General features: G+C 38.1%; 1 protein-coding gene across 8 annotated transcripts in view; it reads right to left on the bottom strand.

Moving 5' to 3' along the window:
• CACNA2D1 (calcium voltage-gated channel auxiliary subunit alpha2delta 1) overlaps window positions 1-13195 on the bottom strand; it is a 508655-nt gene extending 495460 nt beyond the window's left edge. For 3 of the 8 annotated variants that reach the window (XM_043462906.1, XM_043462909.1, XM_043462908.1), the window contains exon 1: window positions 12767-13192. In XM_043462906.1, the coding sequence (XP_043318841.1) occupies window positions 12767-12861 (95 nt within the window). In that variant the 5' untranslated portion in view covers window positions 12862-13192. Of the gene's footprint in view, window positions 1-12766 lie in introns of all 8 variants that reach the window. The other 5 variants (XM_043462905.1, XM_043462907.1, XM_043462910.1 and 2 more) reach the window with 3 other exon arrangements.
• Between the last annotated feature and the right edge of the window lie 5205 nt (window positions 13196-18400).

Genomic DNA, 18400 nt, shown 5'->3' with positions numbered 1-18400 from the left:
ATAGATGTATAGTTTTTTATATATATAGTTCATGCATTTCTTTGTAATTAAGAAAGATTAAAATGCAATACAGAAAAATTCAGAAGAAACATAAAAATGAAATTGAGACTCTGAGCAACCTACTGAACTCAGGTTTTGGATCCTTGTGTTTATTACAAAAGCAGAAAATCCCAGGAGCCAACCTACATCACTTAGAGAAAAAGAAAAAAAAACAGAGGTGTAGGACCAAATCCAAAGTTTGCAACCTTCAAATTGCCCCTCTGTCACTGATCATTTACACCCAGGGTCTCAGCTGGCTTTTACACACCACACAGACAGGTTGCGTCACCTCTGATAATTTAAGGAGATAAATGACCTCATCTAATTATCATGCATGGTTTGCTCTGTGATGAGTTACCATTCCCCTATGTTTATTTATTACCATCAAGTATTACTATAAATTTTAAACAATTACTCACTAGCGGATCTTAACACCATAGATCAACCCCCTGGGAAATAAGCTACACAGGCACAATAAAATTTCACCTCATGAAAATTAATTCTGGTTTCTACATTTACATCGACAGGAAAATCAGGTGTTTTGAGAGACAACCAAGCATTCTACATGTTTAATTTAGAGCAATCTGCACACCCCTCATTGTGCCCATCCTCCTGAGGCTTCACATGGCCCATTTGTTTATCTCTCCTAACATTTTCACAGATGCAGATTTAAGTCAATTCTAATGTAATGTAATGGCAAAGAAGGGTTGGTATTTTTAAAGTGACAGACATCATAAGAATTTTACACATTCCTTTCTGTAGCAAATGTCAAAATGACTGCCATAAGAAGGCAGGTTCCTGGCACTGGAACACTTATTGTTTCAATGGTTATCCTCAAGTTGTGCTCATTAGTCGTTGGTATTAAAACACAGTTTCATCCAAAACATCTCTTCCCTCCATAAACTGATCAAAAATGTGCAGCAGAAATTTAAGTGTTTTATTTCTACCAAAATGGGAAAAGTATTTGTGAAAGGCTAGCCTCCATTTATATTGTAAAGTGAAGGGGTAGGATTCAATGAGTTTAACTAATCATCAGATGGATGAGTCAGACGAAAAAAATTGGCCTTTTTCAGTATGCTCTTGGCAGATTTTTTTTTTCTGACTTCTGTGTTGGTTGCTAAAAATGCAACTGGTCTCAATTTTACTATTCTGTGCTCGTTCAGTTTTCAGGGTTGTCTGGAATCATTTCTATAAACATCATAGACTGCTTTATTCACTTTCAAATATTCTGTCTTGAAGCTGATAACACCCATCTTGACAATGAGAGGTTATCAGTGGCAAAATTATGACGTTTAAAAATAGACTCAACCTCCCGTGGCACAGAACTCATACAACAGGTGCCGGCTGAAATGCCAAGACGAAGCACATCAAAGCCCTTGAGGCCCTGCTTTCTTTCAGTCCCTTTTAAGATATAGGTTGTGTCCTGAACCTAGAGACAGAACACTTCCCTCACTGGAGTCCACGGCATCTCTTCTCATTTCCTCTTTGTCATTTAAGGATAAACAACTTCTAAGAAGAGACATTTTTAAGGCCAGCTAAGCATCCCTTTTCTCATTCATTTCAGTTTTTTCTGTTGGCCCAAATGATGTATTAGTACAATAATCTAGCTCACTAACCCTTCGGCATCGATTCATGACCTCTTGAAGGCAGAAAAAATAATATATGGTACAAATAATAAAGCCTGGCTCTAAAATGGTCCTTCAAGGTTCCCAATGCATCCTCTCATGTGATCCCCATAATGGAATATCATGATTCAAGATTAGCTTAATATTACCCTTGATCTGCAGATAGAGGAACTGGACTTACTGTTAATTCTGCTCTACTTTACACTGACTCCTTTTCCACCTTGACCTCCTTGCTAGAATATGCAGCCAGTCACAAATTGAACAGGTAAGATAATGGATGCAAAGACATCCAGGGTACTGCCAGGGAAAGGCAGCAAAGTATAGCAGGTAAGTGTAGGACTCTAAAATTGAGCTGCTTGGGGTCAAACTTGATTCCTAAAAAAACTCAAAACTCCTTCACACTCAAAACTTAACATTCCTCACCTATAAAATAGGGATAATACTTATCTTAAAGGAGTGACTTAAAGGTTAGATGGATTAAAAAATAAGCACAGTATTAATTCACAGTGCCTGGCATTCGAGAGCTCAAAAATTAAATTATAGAAAGCAATATCACAATAACTGAAAGATAGCTGTGAGTAATTATTAGTGTCCAGACATTCTGCAGGTAGAGACATCAAAATTAGTTTCCGCAAACTGTGACTACCTATGGAAGAGAAAAAAAGAGTAAAGTCGCAAAATGGAAATAAATATGCACTCTGATTCTCCTCTTCTCTTGTTACAGACCACAAGGGTAGTTTTTTCACACTGCAGTGGGACCAATGAGATCAAGACTGATTCTTAGATCTGCCAGCATTTGTGATCCTAACCATTCATTCAGTCATCTCGGAAACTCAGAGAACTGCTGAGATAGCAGTTGCCAGTGATTTTCAGACCTCCAAGAGACCTGAGATGCCTCTGTATGGGTTGACCAGGGACAGGCTCTGCTGGAGTATTCTGTCAGTGGTTTGCTGTGTTATCAAACGCACTTTTTTTTAAACAATCTTGTTTCAATTCAAATTTCTGCCCTCTGCCAAAGAATGGACATGGGGTTGGGAGGTGGAGGGAAGCACAGGCAGAGCAGGGCTGTAAACCATCCCTATCTGCCAAAAACTCTATACGTGAAATAATGGTAAATTGCCCCAAACAAGAACTATTTGGTTTTTTTGTTTGTTTGTTTGTTTCCTCTTTCTTGATACTTCTGAAACATCTTTCTATCATAAGCATATACACTTATTAAAACCAATGACATTTTGCAAAACTACATGGATCTTCACGATGATAATCTCTACTTTAAGAAGAAAGAAAAGAAAAAGAAACACAAAAAAGAAACAAATATTGCTGTATCCAAAAGAAACACAGTGACATACTAGAGTCTTGTTACTACCAAGAAAAGAAAAACTCTGGTCCATATATCTTAAAATGTGAACATTACTAATGTGCATTTATTACATTTCTGAATGTCATGTCTTCTTGAGAACGGAATATATAATTTGGAACAATCCTCCAAAAACATCTCCAGTAAATTAAAAGTGCATGTATCCTATATTCCAACCATCTGTTTTAATTCTCAGGGCTGTTTCATATTTCAAAAGTTACCTTGTAAGACATTGTTTTCAGTCTTGATCCCTTTCTCACCTGCCTTGGTCAGAACATTCACCCATCAATCATGGCCTCTCTCATCCCTTTCATCTCTCTGCCATTTGGTCTCCTCTGATATGCTCAAATTTCCCTCTGGTAATACTTATTTAGTTGTCTACAACCTCTCCCACCCAGCAGATGCCTTTTTGTAAGAACTGCCTCTTTCTCTATCCATGGTACTAGCAATTGGCCTGTTGCAATTGCTCCTAATGAGATTTGACAAGGGTGTGAGAAGTGACCCAAGCTCAGGCAACCAAAATCCTTTTTAAATCCCATCTCCTGATCTCAAATGAACAGGCTATAAATGACTATCTGACCCATATTCAGATTACCAACACATCTTCTTTAGCAGGCTATGTTTTGGACTAGGATTCTAGTCTCAAGCTGGTTCAAAGTTTCAATGGGGGAAAATTGTAAACCCTCACAGCCGTTCAACAAAATGAGCTTCAGGAAGTGGATAAAGCCTCAGGAGGGAAAGGGAAGAGTAAGGAGTCAGACAAAGAAAACCAGAGGCTAGCACAAGAGATGATCCTGATAACAGCTCCACCCGTTTCTGCAACTGGGGGCATATTCCTCCTGCTGATTCCCATGACTGAGCATCCAGTTTAACTACCGGTGAAAAATATCTCTCTTTTTGGTTCAAGATACTCCTGTAGTTTTCTATTACCTGCAGTCCTAAGTAACCTATTATAACTCCTACTCTTTAAGCAAAACAAAAGAATGCCAAATCCCTTCCATCTTCCTCTAAAGTTGCTCTCTCTCTCCCTTTCCTCACATTGCCAAGTTCCTTGAAAGAATCTGCACTTGCTGCCTTCATATTTTCACTCTTCACGGCTTCCCTGCTGGCTCAGACGGCAAAGAATCTGCCTGCAATGTGGGAGACCCAGGTTCAATCCCTGGGCCAGGAAGACTCCGTGGAGAAGAAAATGGCAACCCACTCCAGTATTCTTGCCTGGGAAATCCAATGGACAGAGGAGCCTCGCCTGGGAAATCCCACGGACAAAGGAGCCTAGAGGGCTACAGTCCATGGGGTCACAGAGTCGGACAACTACCACACACACACACCAACTCTTCAAGGCACGGAAGCCATGCTTGCATCCAAAACATGCTGCTGAAATTGCTGTCATGTCAGCAAAGGTCTGATGACTTCCTTAAAGGGCCCATTGTCGACCTCTCTGCAAAATGAAATTGTAGATCAAGATTCACCTTTTGAAACTCACAGTACCTATCATGAAAGATACTAAATAGGTATTTTCTAAATAAATGGATGGATCCATTTTCAAAGATACTTATTTTGCCTCCAAATCCCCTTCAGATAGGTATTTCTAACAGCTTAATAGTCATTTATAGAGATGCCTCAATGTCAAAATGCCCAACAGTGAGCATGTTACCTCATTCACCATCAACTTGCTATTCTTTCTGCGTTACCTTTTAAAGAGCTTGGAGGACTTCCCTGCTGGTCCAGTGGTTAAGAATCCCAGGGACATGAGTTCAATCCCCGATCCAGGAAGATTCCCACATGCCATGGGGCAAGTAAGCCCAAGCACCACAACTACTGAGCCCACGCTCTAGAACCCATGTACCCCAACTACTGAAGCCTGTGTACCCGAGGGCCCATGCTCTAAGACCAAAGCCCATGCACTGCAACAAAGAGTAGGCCCCACTCACCACACCTAGAGAAAGCCCACAGAGAGCAATGAGGACTCAGCACAGTCAAACATAAACGAAATTTTAAAAATAAAGACCTTAGAGCCACCTCTAACACTACTCTCTTCCTGTTTCCCCCAACCCTATAACCTCTGCATGACGTTTCATCTCTGCTTTGCTCTCCCACGGCCACCATTCTCTTTGTCCTTCAGCCTTTCTCGCTCTAGGATGCTGCAAGAGTCTACTAACTGCTCCCACTGTCCCTCTGAATAATGGTCCTCTTTAATCCGTCTCCCACATACTATGATTTAAAACCTATGACTTTTATTTTTAATTACAAAGTCTTAGGATGAAAACCAAATTTGTTTGAGAAAACAGCGCTGGGCTACCACACTGCCCAACACCCCTTCGGGTCACGTGAGAAGATAACTCAGATGCAAAACTTGGATAACCTAGCCTCGGATTGATGGTTCAGTCTGAACCTCTCTTCACACCCAGGAGTCCCATGCCTGACGTGAAACAACCCGTGGGCATTTCTTCACCACGCTATGTGTTTTTCCCTGGTCATGCTCTGTTAGATTCCCTGCTTCACAGTCAGCCTGGAGTTGGGAATGTCTTCCTTGGGTATGCTCTTCCTCAATTTGGATTCCCAGCATGTAACTCAGTGAAGTACATAATTTGCTCTAGATAACAGTAACTGCATTAATTGTCAAATTAAATTACATTTGATGCTAAAAATCTGTGAAGTTGTTAAAAGAGACAGCATAAATCAAAATTATTCTTTTAAAAAATAAGATGTACTATGTACTCAGAGGTCTAAATAGTCTTCAGTGTACTACATAGAAGCCTATAACCTTCAAGATATTTCATTTCTTATAATCTAATGGAAGTTTACTACAATTTTCTTATTAGTATTTAAGCTTTTGATAAAGTATTACACCAATATGTCTTATCCAATGAACTCCATTTTCCCAAGGTTTTATTAAGAAAAAAAAAGAATGTTTAATTGCTTCTATTTTTTTAAATCTAGACAACTTGATTGTCTTTGGTTTCTCAGGTTAATTTCCAATATATGAATATTTAGGTCAGTAAAATCAAATACGTGAAGTAAACAGCATTTCCAGGATAACCAAGCTCACATGGAAAATGGGGGAAAAAAGAAGAAAATAAAAGCAAAATAAAATAATCAACCGCCACCTTTAGCATCTTTAATTTCACACCTCACATATCTGAGGGTTCCTTTGTCTGCCTCCACTCAAATACATACCATTCCTCACAGCATATTCACCACAACGCCTTTTGATTCCTTTTTTAAAACTTTTTTTTCTCCAGGATGCCTAAGTGCATTTATTTTTCTGAGCCATTCCTCCCTTGACCCTCAAAATAAAACACTGTTAATGTCTGACCATCCTTTTATATAGCCTGACAGTATGTACCTTCGTCAGAGAACACTCTCATCAGCTCTTCTCACTCTTTCCCCAATTATTCCCGGAGTATATGGGCAAATGTCAAAAGCAACAATAGTCCAAACTATCTGACAATTCTGATGAAAGTACTTATAATGTATCACAGATCTATTTATGCATCGAAACCTCTAAACAATATCCCTACAGAGAGAAAAATCTAGTAGTAAAAGGAAGTCCCCTGCAACAGAGAGTGAAAATTCAAGTCTGAAGGACCCAAGATTGAGGTCTGGTTACAGGTAACCTGATGGAAAACAAATCAAAAAATTTTTCTCCAATTGATTTGACATTATGCACAAATAAAAATCAAGTATGACTAATACTAATTGTGTGTGGGGGGCGGGTAAGGAAGAGAGAAAGAAGAATTAGCAACTAATTATCTGAATAAAAGAATACAGGAATTGTTTTTTCATAATTTGCCAGGAGACTACTGCAATAAAATTTTAAGTACTCAGGGAAAAGAACTTCAGATAAACAGATTATTCCCAAATCTGAATCATTTAAAATGGGCAACACCATTATTTTCCATTGCCATCATTTCTAGCTTAAGTTGTTCCTCCACTTATGATATAGAATTTAAAATGTATCCTAATTTTTTTAATCCAACAGAAGCATATGGTTAAAAAAATCAGCAGAAGCAAATGTTAAAATAACATTGAGCCAGAAATATCCCACATTCATATTCAAAGAGACCTTTAAATATTGCTTCATATATAACAGCCTGATTCTGTATTATTGAAATTAACGGTAAAAGTATGCCAGTTTGTTGAGGCCACAATGTCAATCTTTTCCTTAAGATCTTGTTAGAATCTATGTAAATGGCAAATTTTAAAGGAGCAATGGAATTCAATTACCACAAATTATATAAAGCCTATAAGAAAGAAAAGTTTACATTTTATGAACAAAATTTTAAAACCTGTGCACATTTATCCTTCAACCCTAAAACATGGTGCACCAGATGTTTAATTCTTAAAAATTTCAAGTATCCTATATCTAAATGGTAGAAATAAAATTGCTCAGCACGCAAAGACCTTTTAATAAGCACTCAACAGTTCAAGTGCAATAGTCTCTTCCTCCTTTTGTTTTGTCTAAAAGACAGTAAGCCTATCTTTAGAACCACATTTCTTTTGTCACTCATCAATTGTGTTAATAACTTGTCTAACAGGACCTGAACATTTTGAATAGTTCATCTAACTCTCTTCATGAAATATTTTTAAATGCTGCTGTTATAAAAATATTCTGAATGAGATTTACTTCCTACAAACAGTTGTGGACTGGCAGGGACTTTTTCAGCATGCACCTTTGTTAATAAACTTATCTTACTGAGGTTCTTCTACCCTAACAAGCCACTTGAAGAATTAAGAAAAAAAAAACAGGTGTGTACACACACATATAGAGATAAAGATACATAAAGATATAGACAGACATAAAATACTATGTGTTAAATATAATATTATAATAAGATAAACTATACAAATTATATAATGATGCAATGCTAATATATTTTAAACCCTCAAAAAAAGGTAGTAAATACAGTGTATTTCACAAAGTGCTACCATTTTCATCTCAATTGACACTGAAGTCAATCTTTTTTTTCCCTTAAACTCTGTAAACAACAATGACACAGTAATTTCCAAGTTTTGTGCACACAGAAGAAAACTAACCATGTGTAAGTTACACGGTTGACTATCTCGTGCAGTTTCAAGTTTATTGGAAAGCCACCATATGAAAGCCTAGCGAACAGCTGTAGTACAATGTAGAACAGTCCAGGAAAAGAAAGACTGGCTGACACAGTGTGACACAGTGCCTGATACATACCATATGCCTTAGGTAAACGTGCAATAGGTGTCATAGAACAGAGATCAGTTACACATTACCAGCAGCTTACATGCTTTTTGAAATACTAGGACAGACAGTTCTTCTACTACAAATGATGGAAGCTGTCACCTGAATAGCAATGAAATGTTACTTTTTAGAAATACTGAAACAAATTCTGATTTTTTTTCCCAAACTTTCATCCAAATATGCTCATGTGAGGGTTGATTATGTCCACACATGGAATACACTGAATGAAATCAATAAACTGGACAATTGCCTAAAATATTTCAATGAAACCACTTAAATCTCCCCTTTAAGGTTCTAAAAAGCTTGACGACACACATTAGGTACAAGATATGAATTCAGAAGAACAGATTACTTTCTTGGATATTCGCATCAGTACTGAAAACTAACAAGAAATTTCTGTGTATGTGTTGTATATAGTGATACTTCAGAGAACACACTAATTAAATAATACAGTTTGTTATGGGCATAATTTCTGCATTAATTTTAAAATTTCTAAATGCATTGTTATTTCTTATTAATATATACTTCTAAATATAAACAGTAAATCTGAATACATAATTTGCATGTGTTATTTATGTTTCTGCAAAACCTTACAACACATCAATGTAGGAGAAACACTGGAAAGTTGTCTACAAAGCAAGAGTTCTTTGAAGGAAGAAAATGGTAAAATTTTACCTATTTTCACAATGAACAATTTGCTATAGACTCTATCTGATTTTATATGTTTTTAATTAAAATTGGTGAAAGCCAAAGAAAAATAATAAAGGCACATTTTATTTTTTATAAATCATAATAAGCTTAGATTCTTGTACCTTTCCAAAATGTTTAGACTATATTCGTTTCAACCTATCTAATGTTTATTCAAATGCCAATCCAAACAACTACACATATACCCACTAAAATTTAATACCCACTAAAATTTAATATGTTACAACTCATCTGGAAAAATGTATCTATTGTTTCATACTTTAAAGATACACCTGTGGAAAAATATTGTCATGTGATGAAGCTGATGAGAACAAAGATATGAGAAAAGGATTTATTAATGTTCACTGTTAGGTTTTATTTTACAAGCTAATATATTAGCTCGTATTTTATTATAAGGTACATTTTGTTCATATATAGTATGCAAATTAAAATCATTAAGCCCAAATAAGAATAATTATATCACTTCTAATACATGAAAAAGACATCCATTCCAATGAAAATATTTTTAACAGTCTTTAAATATAAATTTGTCTCTTAATGGTTAAAAAATTTATAAACTAAGTACTTAAACCCCAAGGTACTGTTCTTTTATGAGATGCTATATTTCCTATAGATCCTGTAACTCTTAGCAATATATTTATCCCACTATATAGTTTAAACATATTAAAAATCCCCATATGCCAATGGGCTCTCAGCCAATTATTATGGACATATTGTCATTTTGATATGACGAGATAAAAGTTTGAAATGAATAGTAGTTATAACTATGTTCCTTTTTAAAAAATTGGATTTGTAAATAGATTCTAAAATTAGAACTGTCAAATTCAAATTAACATTACAATACTGGCTACCATACATAATACTCTGAGTTTTAAAATAGAAGTGTTTTCACATATGAGCCAAATTATTTCTAGAACAAGGGAGAACTCCCTTTTAGAAAACTACATTTTAAACTATCAATATAACATGTGCATACTGTAAGATGAAAATTATGTATTTTCCATTTATATACAAACCAATATGCATGAGGTGGCTGCAACCATATGGCATATTTATGTTTCACACCTTACTAAGACAATCATTTCCAAAAAAAACACCTAAACTAGCAAAAGAACGGTATCAAAATTCTTCCCTTTGTCTGAAAAAAAAAAAAAAATTATTTTAGTGTTAACTCTTAGAACAATTTAATCACTATTTTAATTCAGAATATGCTATATGAGAATGTATGTTAAACCAGAGAAAATTAAAGAAAATATTTAGAATATTTATGTTTTATATTTAAGCCCTTATTGTAAAAATTCTAAAAAACAAAACAAAAAACTTTGTATTACTAATTCTAATTCAGATCCCACTCCAATGAGTGTATAATGAATTTTATACTGTATTAGTAGCATATTCTTTCCTCTTCTGATGATAAAAAATTTCTTATATTACTTTTTTCTGGAAAAACTAGAATGAATGATCAAGAAAACCAAAAGAATTTACTAATGAAAAATGTATATAGACAAGCACAATAATTTGTCTTTAGTGATGCTATAATCTTTGGACTGAGTTTCTAATGAACTTGGAATTTTTCCTAAAGATTTGAGATTTATCCTGATAAATACACCATATGAACTCTTTTTGCAAGAAAAGCAAATGGCACTGCATCATGATATAATTAAGGCTACATATTTTTTAATTTCATAAAGTTTATTCAGAAATCTAACATGAAGTACATCTTCCTCAGAAGATAAGGAGAAATGACTGACTTTCAAATTAATAATTAAAGATGCAGAAGCCTTATAAAAATAGTATTTCCTACAAGAGACTGATATATACAAAATCTTTCATTAAGTCTTTTTTTTTTTACAAAATAATTAATGTTTCAAATTATTTACAAATATCTCAAATTTTCATTGTTAGAAAATAAATTTAAAATCCTTTGAAAGAAAAGAAATTGTGGCTTTCTAATTCCTATTTTTGCCAACTATTCACTTTCTTTCTTATCTTTAGTGAATTTCTGACCATGAAAATTTAGCTATTTTAATTTTGGGAAAACACTTATTGCAGATGTCCTTACAACAAGGATCTTTTACATTAATATTTTACCATGGTCTGTTCAGGAATAAAAGATTGTATTTTGTTGTATCTTTAAAAGTCATAGTTTTCCCCTATGGTGTGATGATGCACTCCCTCCAAATGATAGAAATATTGATAAACTGCCAGTTAAAAATAACACTTTAAAAATCTGTAAACTGAACACACTGACTCCTTTTTAAAGCGCCACTTCTTTGACACAAATTCAAGCGACTCACTTCAGTTTTCAATTTATAGGCCAAGCTACGAAAAGACTTAAAAAAAAATAAAAGTGTAATTTCTTAATGAGTGAATAATGTTGAAGCATCTTTAGTGTAATTCTTACTCTTTTCAAAATACGTTTCAAAATATCCGCTTGGAATATGCTGCCAATTAAAGGAAGATCTACAGATGGCATTTACCCTTTTGCTTCATAACAAAAAGGATCTGCTATTATTTTTATGGAAGATTATCTAAAAAAGAACATGACTGTAAATCATGACAAAAATATTAGACACTCCCCTTCTCCAGGTTAGAATGTGCATCCTTCGGGTTCTTGCACTGACACCTAATGCAATAAATACTTTAAGCTGAATCTTAAATAATAACTGCAGGGTATCAACTAGTGAAGATTTAAGGTCAGTATCCACCAAAAACTCCAGTTTTCAGCACTCTGCCAACAAAGGACAGCAAATAATTCCCAACAGCAAAAATACCGGGAAGGCTACCTTGGGCTTTGTTTTGTTATGTAAAATGCATTAAAGTGACTCATCCACTTACCATTACCTACTCTTACAAGCTTTAAAGTAGCTTCAACAACCAAAATAAATGCTTTCCCAGAATGCCTAATAGGCTATTCAGCACATTTTAAAATATGTATATGTTTTTATGTGCCACTGACTTTGATTCCTTTCTCCAACACGAGAGAATTATTATTTTCCACTCCCTTCCTGCCGTGTGACTATACAGCTACCTTCAAACACTCTATTTCCAGAACAGCAGCGAGGTTTTCTTAAGCTATTTTAGAAATGTTAAAAATAAGAGAAAAATTGCAGGAGGCTCTGGAAAACGCTCAGTCCCTCCCCCCCCAAGGAATAGAGGGTTCTATTCATTCTAACAACAGGAACCGCGTGTCTGCCGGCACTGTTTCAAATAGAGGGTGAGGGAGGTTGCATGGCAGGGTCCCAATTCCTGCGAGCCCCTGGGGTGGACAGCACCTCTGCCGCGAGGGGCAAGCATCATCATATCAGAACGGCTGTCAAGTGCGCCCAGTAATTTGGGACCTAAACGAGTTTGGATACCACAGCAATTAGCATCTCAGAGGCCAAGTACGGGAGAAGTCCATGCTACCCAGGCCAGCCTGCAGTTACTTATTTGCAAAATGCCCTACCCAAACACAACTTTTTACTGGAGTCGGTTTGATGAGAGCGGGTATGTGGCTGGAAACTTTTTCCCACGGTGCCGCTAAACTCTTTAAGTCCAAGGAATCCTTTTAGAGATGGGCTGAGGTGCCGCAAGTCGTCAGCAAACCTTTCCTGGGACAGCCCGGCCCCGCCGAGGCTCCCGAGGCGCCGGTTCCGTGCGCATTCCGGCGAAGAGCCGCGCGCACCTCCCGCTCGGCCTCTCCAGATCCCAGCCCGGCTCGCTCCCCACCCCCACGAGCAGAAAAGCCCCTCAACTCGGGAACCGAGCCCCCGTCCTACTTCCACGGCACCCCTCGGCCCGCACTCTCCGCCCCGCTGGCCCGGCCCGAGCACTTACGTGACGGCCGAAGGGAACGGCTCCTCCGACGAGGGGCCGATCAACAAAGATTGGAAAAGTGTCAGAGTCAAGGCCAGCAGGCAGCCAGCAGCCATCTTCGCGATCGAAGATCAATCTCGCTTCCCTCCCCAGCCGGGGGAAGGACCGGTGCTGGAAACCGCGGGAGGAGAAGGCGCAGGGTCCGCCCGGCCCACAGGCGTCCGCGGGCTGGCGCGGCCGAGGCGGTGGCCGGGGCGCGGGCTGGCGCGGGGGTGCCGCAGGGGCTAAGCCCGGCGCGGGGGAAGGGGCGGCGGGCGGACCCACTAGCGCGCGTCGGCAGCGCCGCGCCGCAGCCGCCGCGCCTCAGCCGCCATCAAGGGCGACTTTGGAAACAGACCTGGGCGAGCCTGCCGGCGCTGGCGCGCTCTCGCTCCCTCTCGGCTTCCTCCCTGATTTATTCCCCCGATTGCCGCGGAGCAGGCGGGGGGCGGAGGCGGGGGCGGAGGAGGGCTGACGGCACCGGGGAGGGTGGGGGTGGCTGCCGGGATGGGGGATGGCAGGCGGGGAGACTTGTGGCAGAGAGGGAGGCTTCGTCTGGCTTCTCCGGGCAAGTCAGAGGGGGGTGGCTGGGGGTGGACAGCGGGAGGGCTGGGCGTCAGAGCACTCGGGCGGAGACGGGCTGGAGCGGCCCTCCATACAAGGCAGAAAGGAACTCCCAAAGTCGGCGCCGGCTTGCTCCCGCCGCCCGGCGTGCGGAGCGAGAGCGGGGCGGGCCCCGCGGAGCTCCCAGGGGACCGCTGGCCGCCCGAGGGGTGTCCACAGGCAGCCGGGGCTCCGGCCCAGCACTTGGCTCGCGTCTTCGGGGGTTATTTTTCCCAGGCAGGCAGTGTTCCCCCGGCCCTTCTCCCAGGCGCAGAATCCGCTGCCTGCCTGACAGTCGTGGGGCCGTGATTTGACAACGAGTGTAGGAGGGGTTTATATTTGCATTTTAAAGCACCACTTTTGACTCCCTACCAGGTGGCACTATTTATTTGCCCTGGAGTGCCAGAGGCTAGAGCCTCCGGCGAGGCCGAGGGCCAACTGTGGCAGCGCGGCCCGACGCCCAGGTACCTCTCACCTGGCAAGACAGACCTGGCAAGTCCGGGCTGAGGACAATCAGAGAAGGACCCGAGGCTGTAAAATCTTCCTAGTCTGGCCATGTGTTAGGTTAGGACCGAGGGGTGGAAGGACAGATTCTATACCCGAGGAGCACTGGGCCGCGAGAAAAGCATCGTACTACTTCCAAATTCCCCCAAGTGCCCTGGTCTGGCCTGTGGTCTGCCCTGCCCTGACAAGGTTGCTGCAAAACACGTTCACTTGGTCCGGATGAAGGCATGAAAAGGGTAAGCAGAAACAGGTGGCAATTTGCGAAACGCGCCTAAAATATGGAGGAGGAATTGAGGGAGAAAGCTAGGGAATAGCACTGCAGTACAGACTAGTTTCACCTGCATCCGCAGGCCGGCGTGCCCAGGCCTTCTGGTAGGAAAAACAGGTGGGTCTTGCGTAGGCCTCTCGGACAACACAGGCGTCCTTCAGGAAGGAGCTGGTGCACCAGATGAACAGGTTTCCCTGAACACCTTAAATCATTAAGCCCCTTCTAGTAGTGTATTAGAGCACTTTGACACCATTCCTGATTGGGGGGGGGGGGGGGAATCACCATCCTGCATATGCATAAAAGTTGTTATGGGGAGGCCTGGGATTTTTTAATTAGCCCTTCTCTAGTTTCTTGAGATTATGAAAACAGAAAGACCCTTATTAATTCGGAATTGATTTGCCATCTCTCTAAAGGCAATCTGCTCAAACAGAAGACTATTAATACTTAATAGCAACATTTTAAAATGCGATGTGATTTTATGATTCTTGACCCAGTGATGTTTCCTTCCTCTTAACCTCTCTCGTGTGTGTGTGTGTGTGTGTGTGTGTGTGTGTGTGTGTGCGCGCGCGCGCGTGTCTTATTGTTTTCTTTAATTCTGTACATATCTATCTTGCTCTCTATTTCTTTTCTCTTATTCTGAGTGACCTCACAAAAGGCACCCCGCCGTGACTTGACTTAGTTTGTTCTATGCTAAACCAAGAGAATGTGGCAGCAGGAGCCAGCAAATGAGCGATGAAGTGGGACGGGATGGAACAGGACTGAGAACTCAGCTCACAAAGATACTTTATATAACCATAGATAGCTTTCCATGCCAAAATTAGATAACTAAATAGTAAAGTCCATCTTTTTTTTCCCCCAATTTTTAATGATTAAAAAGCAAATTTTCTTCCCCAGCATGGGAATTAAGAATGGCAGAAGCAAATGCCCATTACTGTCTACATGATATGTTGGTATCATAATAGCCACACTGCAGAAAAATATTTTAATAAATTCTGAAATAATTATTTCAGTAATGACTTCAGACTTCCTACTAAGGTACACCATTTCCAATTTTATATCTTTAAGAAAAAGAGCTTAAGGAATAAAAGAATGTAATAAACTTCTCGAGAAGGTAGTCAGCCTTCATTATTAACTTCGTTGGCCTTTGAGCCAAATCTCAATTTCTTTGGATCACTCTGATGAAACACTGTGCTCTCTCATTTCTGAAGCTGTTGAAGAAAGATATTACATCTACAATTCTTTCTGACGGGGTTGATTGTCAAGTGTAATCCTAAATCATTGCTTAATCCTCTGTTGTGTTAATTGCTTTTTATCAATCTAAACCTTTTTAATGATATTCAAAATGTGGCTTTTGTTTCTTTTGTATGAAAACTAAACTAAGACCATTTTCACAATACAGTATTATGTGTCAATTGATTAACCATAGCATTCTATAATGTACAGTTTCTGTCCAGTTCTGTTATTTTGGAAAATTTCATGATTAGATCATAGCCTATCAATTTTAATAAAATTTTGCTAAGTCACCAAAATTTGCCATTCAAGATAAAATGTTTATATACCATAAGGATTGATGATAAAACTTGAATTATGGGCTTTAAGTGAGCAAGATGTAAGAAACCAGTATCTACTATTCATTTAGGAGGAAATATTCTAAAAAGAAAGTAAAGATTAATGAAAAGTTAGATGATGTCTGTATTTAATCATTCCTTTAATAAAGTTTAAAGATTTCATGCAGAGCACTTTTACTCATAACATATTTATGATCTGTCACTTTTAGCTAACTATCAATTGCTATAATATGTAAATGTTTAATTTGTTCATATACATTTCATTTTTATTAATTAAGAATGAACAAAGAACAATATGAATAGAACAGCCATAAAATGTTCCCTCTTTCTGCCTTTTTGTTTTAGGTTATACTATGTGTATTGCTAGCATAAAATTCTGTTTCCGTTGGATGTTCCTATATTTTTCTATGTATGTATGAGCATGCTTTCCATTATTTATTTTTCAGTAAGTCAAATCTAATTTCTTCAACATTTGAGATTAAGAAAAGGACAAAGAAATTCTAAAAATGGCCTCTCCTCCCCCCACTTTCCCCCCTCTCATGTACAGACACATACAAACAATAGAAAGGAAAATAATCCTCCTTAGTTAGAAAAGTTTTAAAGGAAATGATGAATTTTTAGTTTTTTGTCATATCTAGAAAACTAAGGGAAAAATTGTGACAAAAGGCCTTCTTTTTTATATGCAAATAGAGTAAATGACCTGGTTCTGAGATCAATATATATGGAAGAATCACATCAGAAATATTTCTGATTTGAGGTCCTGTCATGCTGCCTTATACAGATGTGTGCTGAGGAAAGCAAAGTTAAAGACAAATGTAAAGAAAGCTTCCGCTATTTGTGTCCTTGGGGAATGTTTTCAGGAGATGGGAATAGGAAAGAAAGCAACTCAGAAGCATCAATTCCCAGGAGAGTGGTTAAGAGAGTGTGTAGTGGTTTTTAAGTCAGGGTTCACATTCAGTACTTTTAAACTGAAGAAGCACATAGAGGCCATGATACAAAGCAATATGGAACAGACACTGTCTTAGATGAACAAATACGGTCAAATATTTCCTAAAATCAAGACAAATATTTAGAAGACATTTTTCCTTGGCCTAAATAACACACCTGTTGATAGAAAACCACATTAAGCTTTTGAGGAAATACCTTTGTTTCTAAAATGGACACAAAGTAACAGTTGAAAGTATTTATTGGAAGTTTATCATTTGCCCATCGAGTCTCTTGCTAGCAAATTTATTACTAACTTAAGTGTGTAGAAAAATAAGCTTTTGTATTTAAAATACCATTGTATCTTCAACAAGCAATGGCTTTAGGCCATTCTATTTCTCAGTCTCTGCTAATCATAGAATTTTTCATTCGTTTTTGTTTTATTTTTGCTCTTCCTCTCCCTCCACCGTTAAACTCAAACACATCTCAGAAAAAGTCAGCATCTACAGTATGACTTTCAATTTAAAAAAACAAAACTCAGACTACAAAATCTAGATTTCATAGTAAGATCCTTCTCCATAAATAGAGGTGGAGTTTGTTGTTTGAACTATAATTTATAGCACAAGGTATATAGAATCCATTTACTTAGGCCAACAGAGACAAAGGAATGTAGACAATTCAGTTATTTATCCAAGTATTCACTAACAACAAAAACACAATGTGCAGTGGTTAATGAGAAGTAGATAGTAACATTTGAAATAATCAAAGCTAATAACTCTTGGTGCTTTTGCTTGGTTTTTTTAATTTCATGGATGTAGCCTTCCATAAGAAAGAAAGGAAAACTCATTTTTTATATTATTTTTCTGACACTGGGTGTTTTAATGTACTTTACATAGTAAAACACCATTATATCCCAGCATATTTCTATAAACATTTGGATATGTTAGGGGTCAAATTCACTTTCTGTACACATAAGGTAATTAATTAGATGAGTGCCCACAGAAGCACCACAAAAGGGTGTTGCTAGGAATTTCTCCTGCTGAAATAATGAGCATGGGATAGAAAATAAAAGATCAATCATTTGACTTTGGAGCCACATATTTTAGATTTAGATGATTAAAATGCCAACTGTTAGTACAAAGAAGATAAACTTAAGAGTTAAAATACCATATTCTATCGACAACAGTGATATGATGTCTTTTTTACTCCCTTATTATAAATGGGAGATATAAATTTCTAATTTGGGTATCAGGAAACATTGGAAAATCAATAGAGCAAACATTTTTATATAATAACAGTATTTTCTTCAAGATACATAAGGTGGTGGGATATAATAGGGTTTATGGTAATTTGGGAAAGAAATACTGTAATGCCTAATAGGCTGAAGGATATTGTCATATGCTATCAAATATTCTATTGTTTTTTCATAATTAAATCAGTAATATTTCAACATTTTATACCTCTAAAACTAAGAACAGAACAATACTAAAGATAGCTTGCACTGTGTCCAACTGGAATTTACATAAATTGATTTTTCTTTCTTATTCAAATTCCTTAAATTTCATTCTAAGGTAACTTAAAGAATATGGTACTCTGAGAATGTCCATAACCAGCTAGAAGAAGAGATTTGATTTCATAAATTTGCCAACCTGGGTGATGATAGTCCAAAGTAAAATGATAAACTAAATTCTGAGTTTCAAGCTGAGCCTATTTATTACCTGGACATTACTGCCAGTCTTTCTGTTACAC

This window comes from Cervus canadensis, chromosome 3 (genome assembly GCF_019320065.1).
Source record: "Cervus canadensis isolate Bull #8, Minnesota chromosome 3, ASM1932006v1, whole genome shotgun sequence".
Classification (NCBI taxonomy): domain Eukaryota; kingdom Metazoa; phylum Chordata; class Mammalia; order Artiodactyla; family Cervidae; genus Cervus; species Cervus canadensis.
Note: the sequence above shows the minus strand (reverse complement) of the source record. Positions and strands in the feature narration are given on the sequence as shown.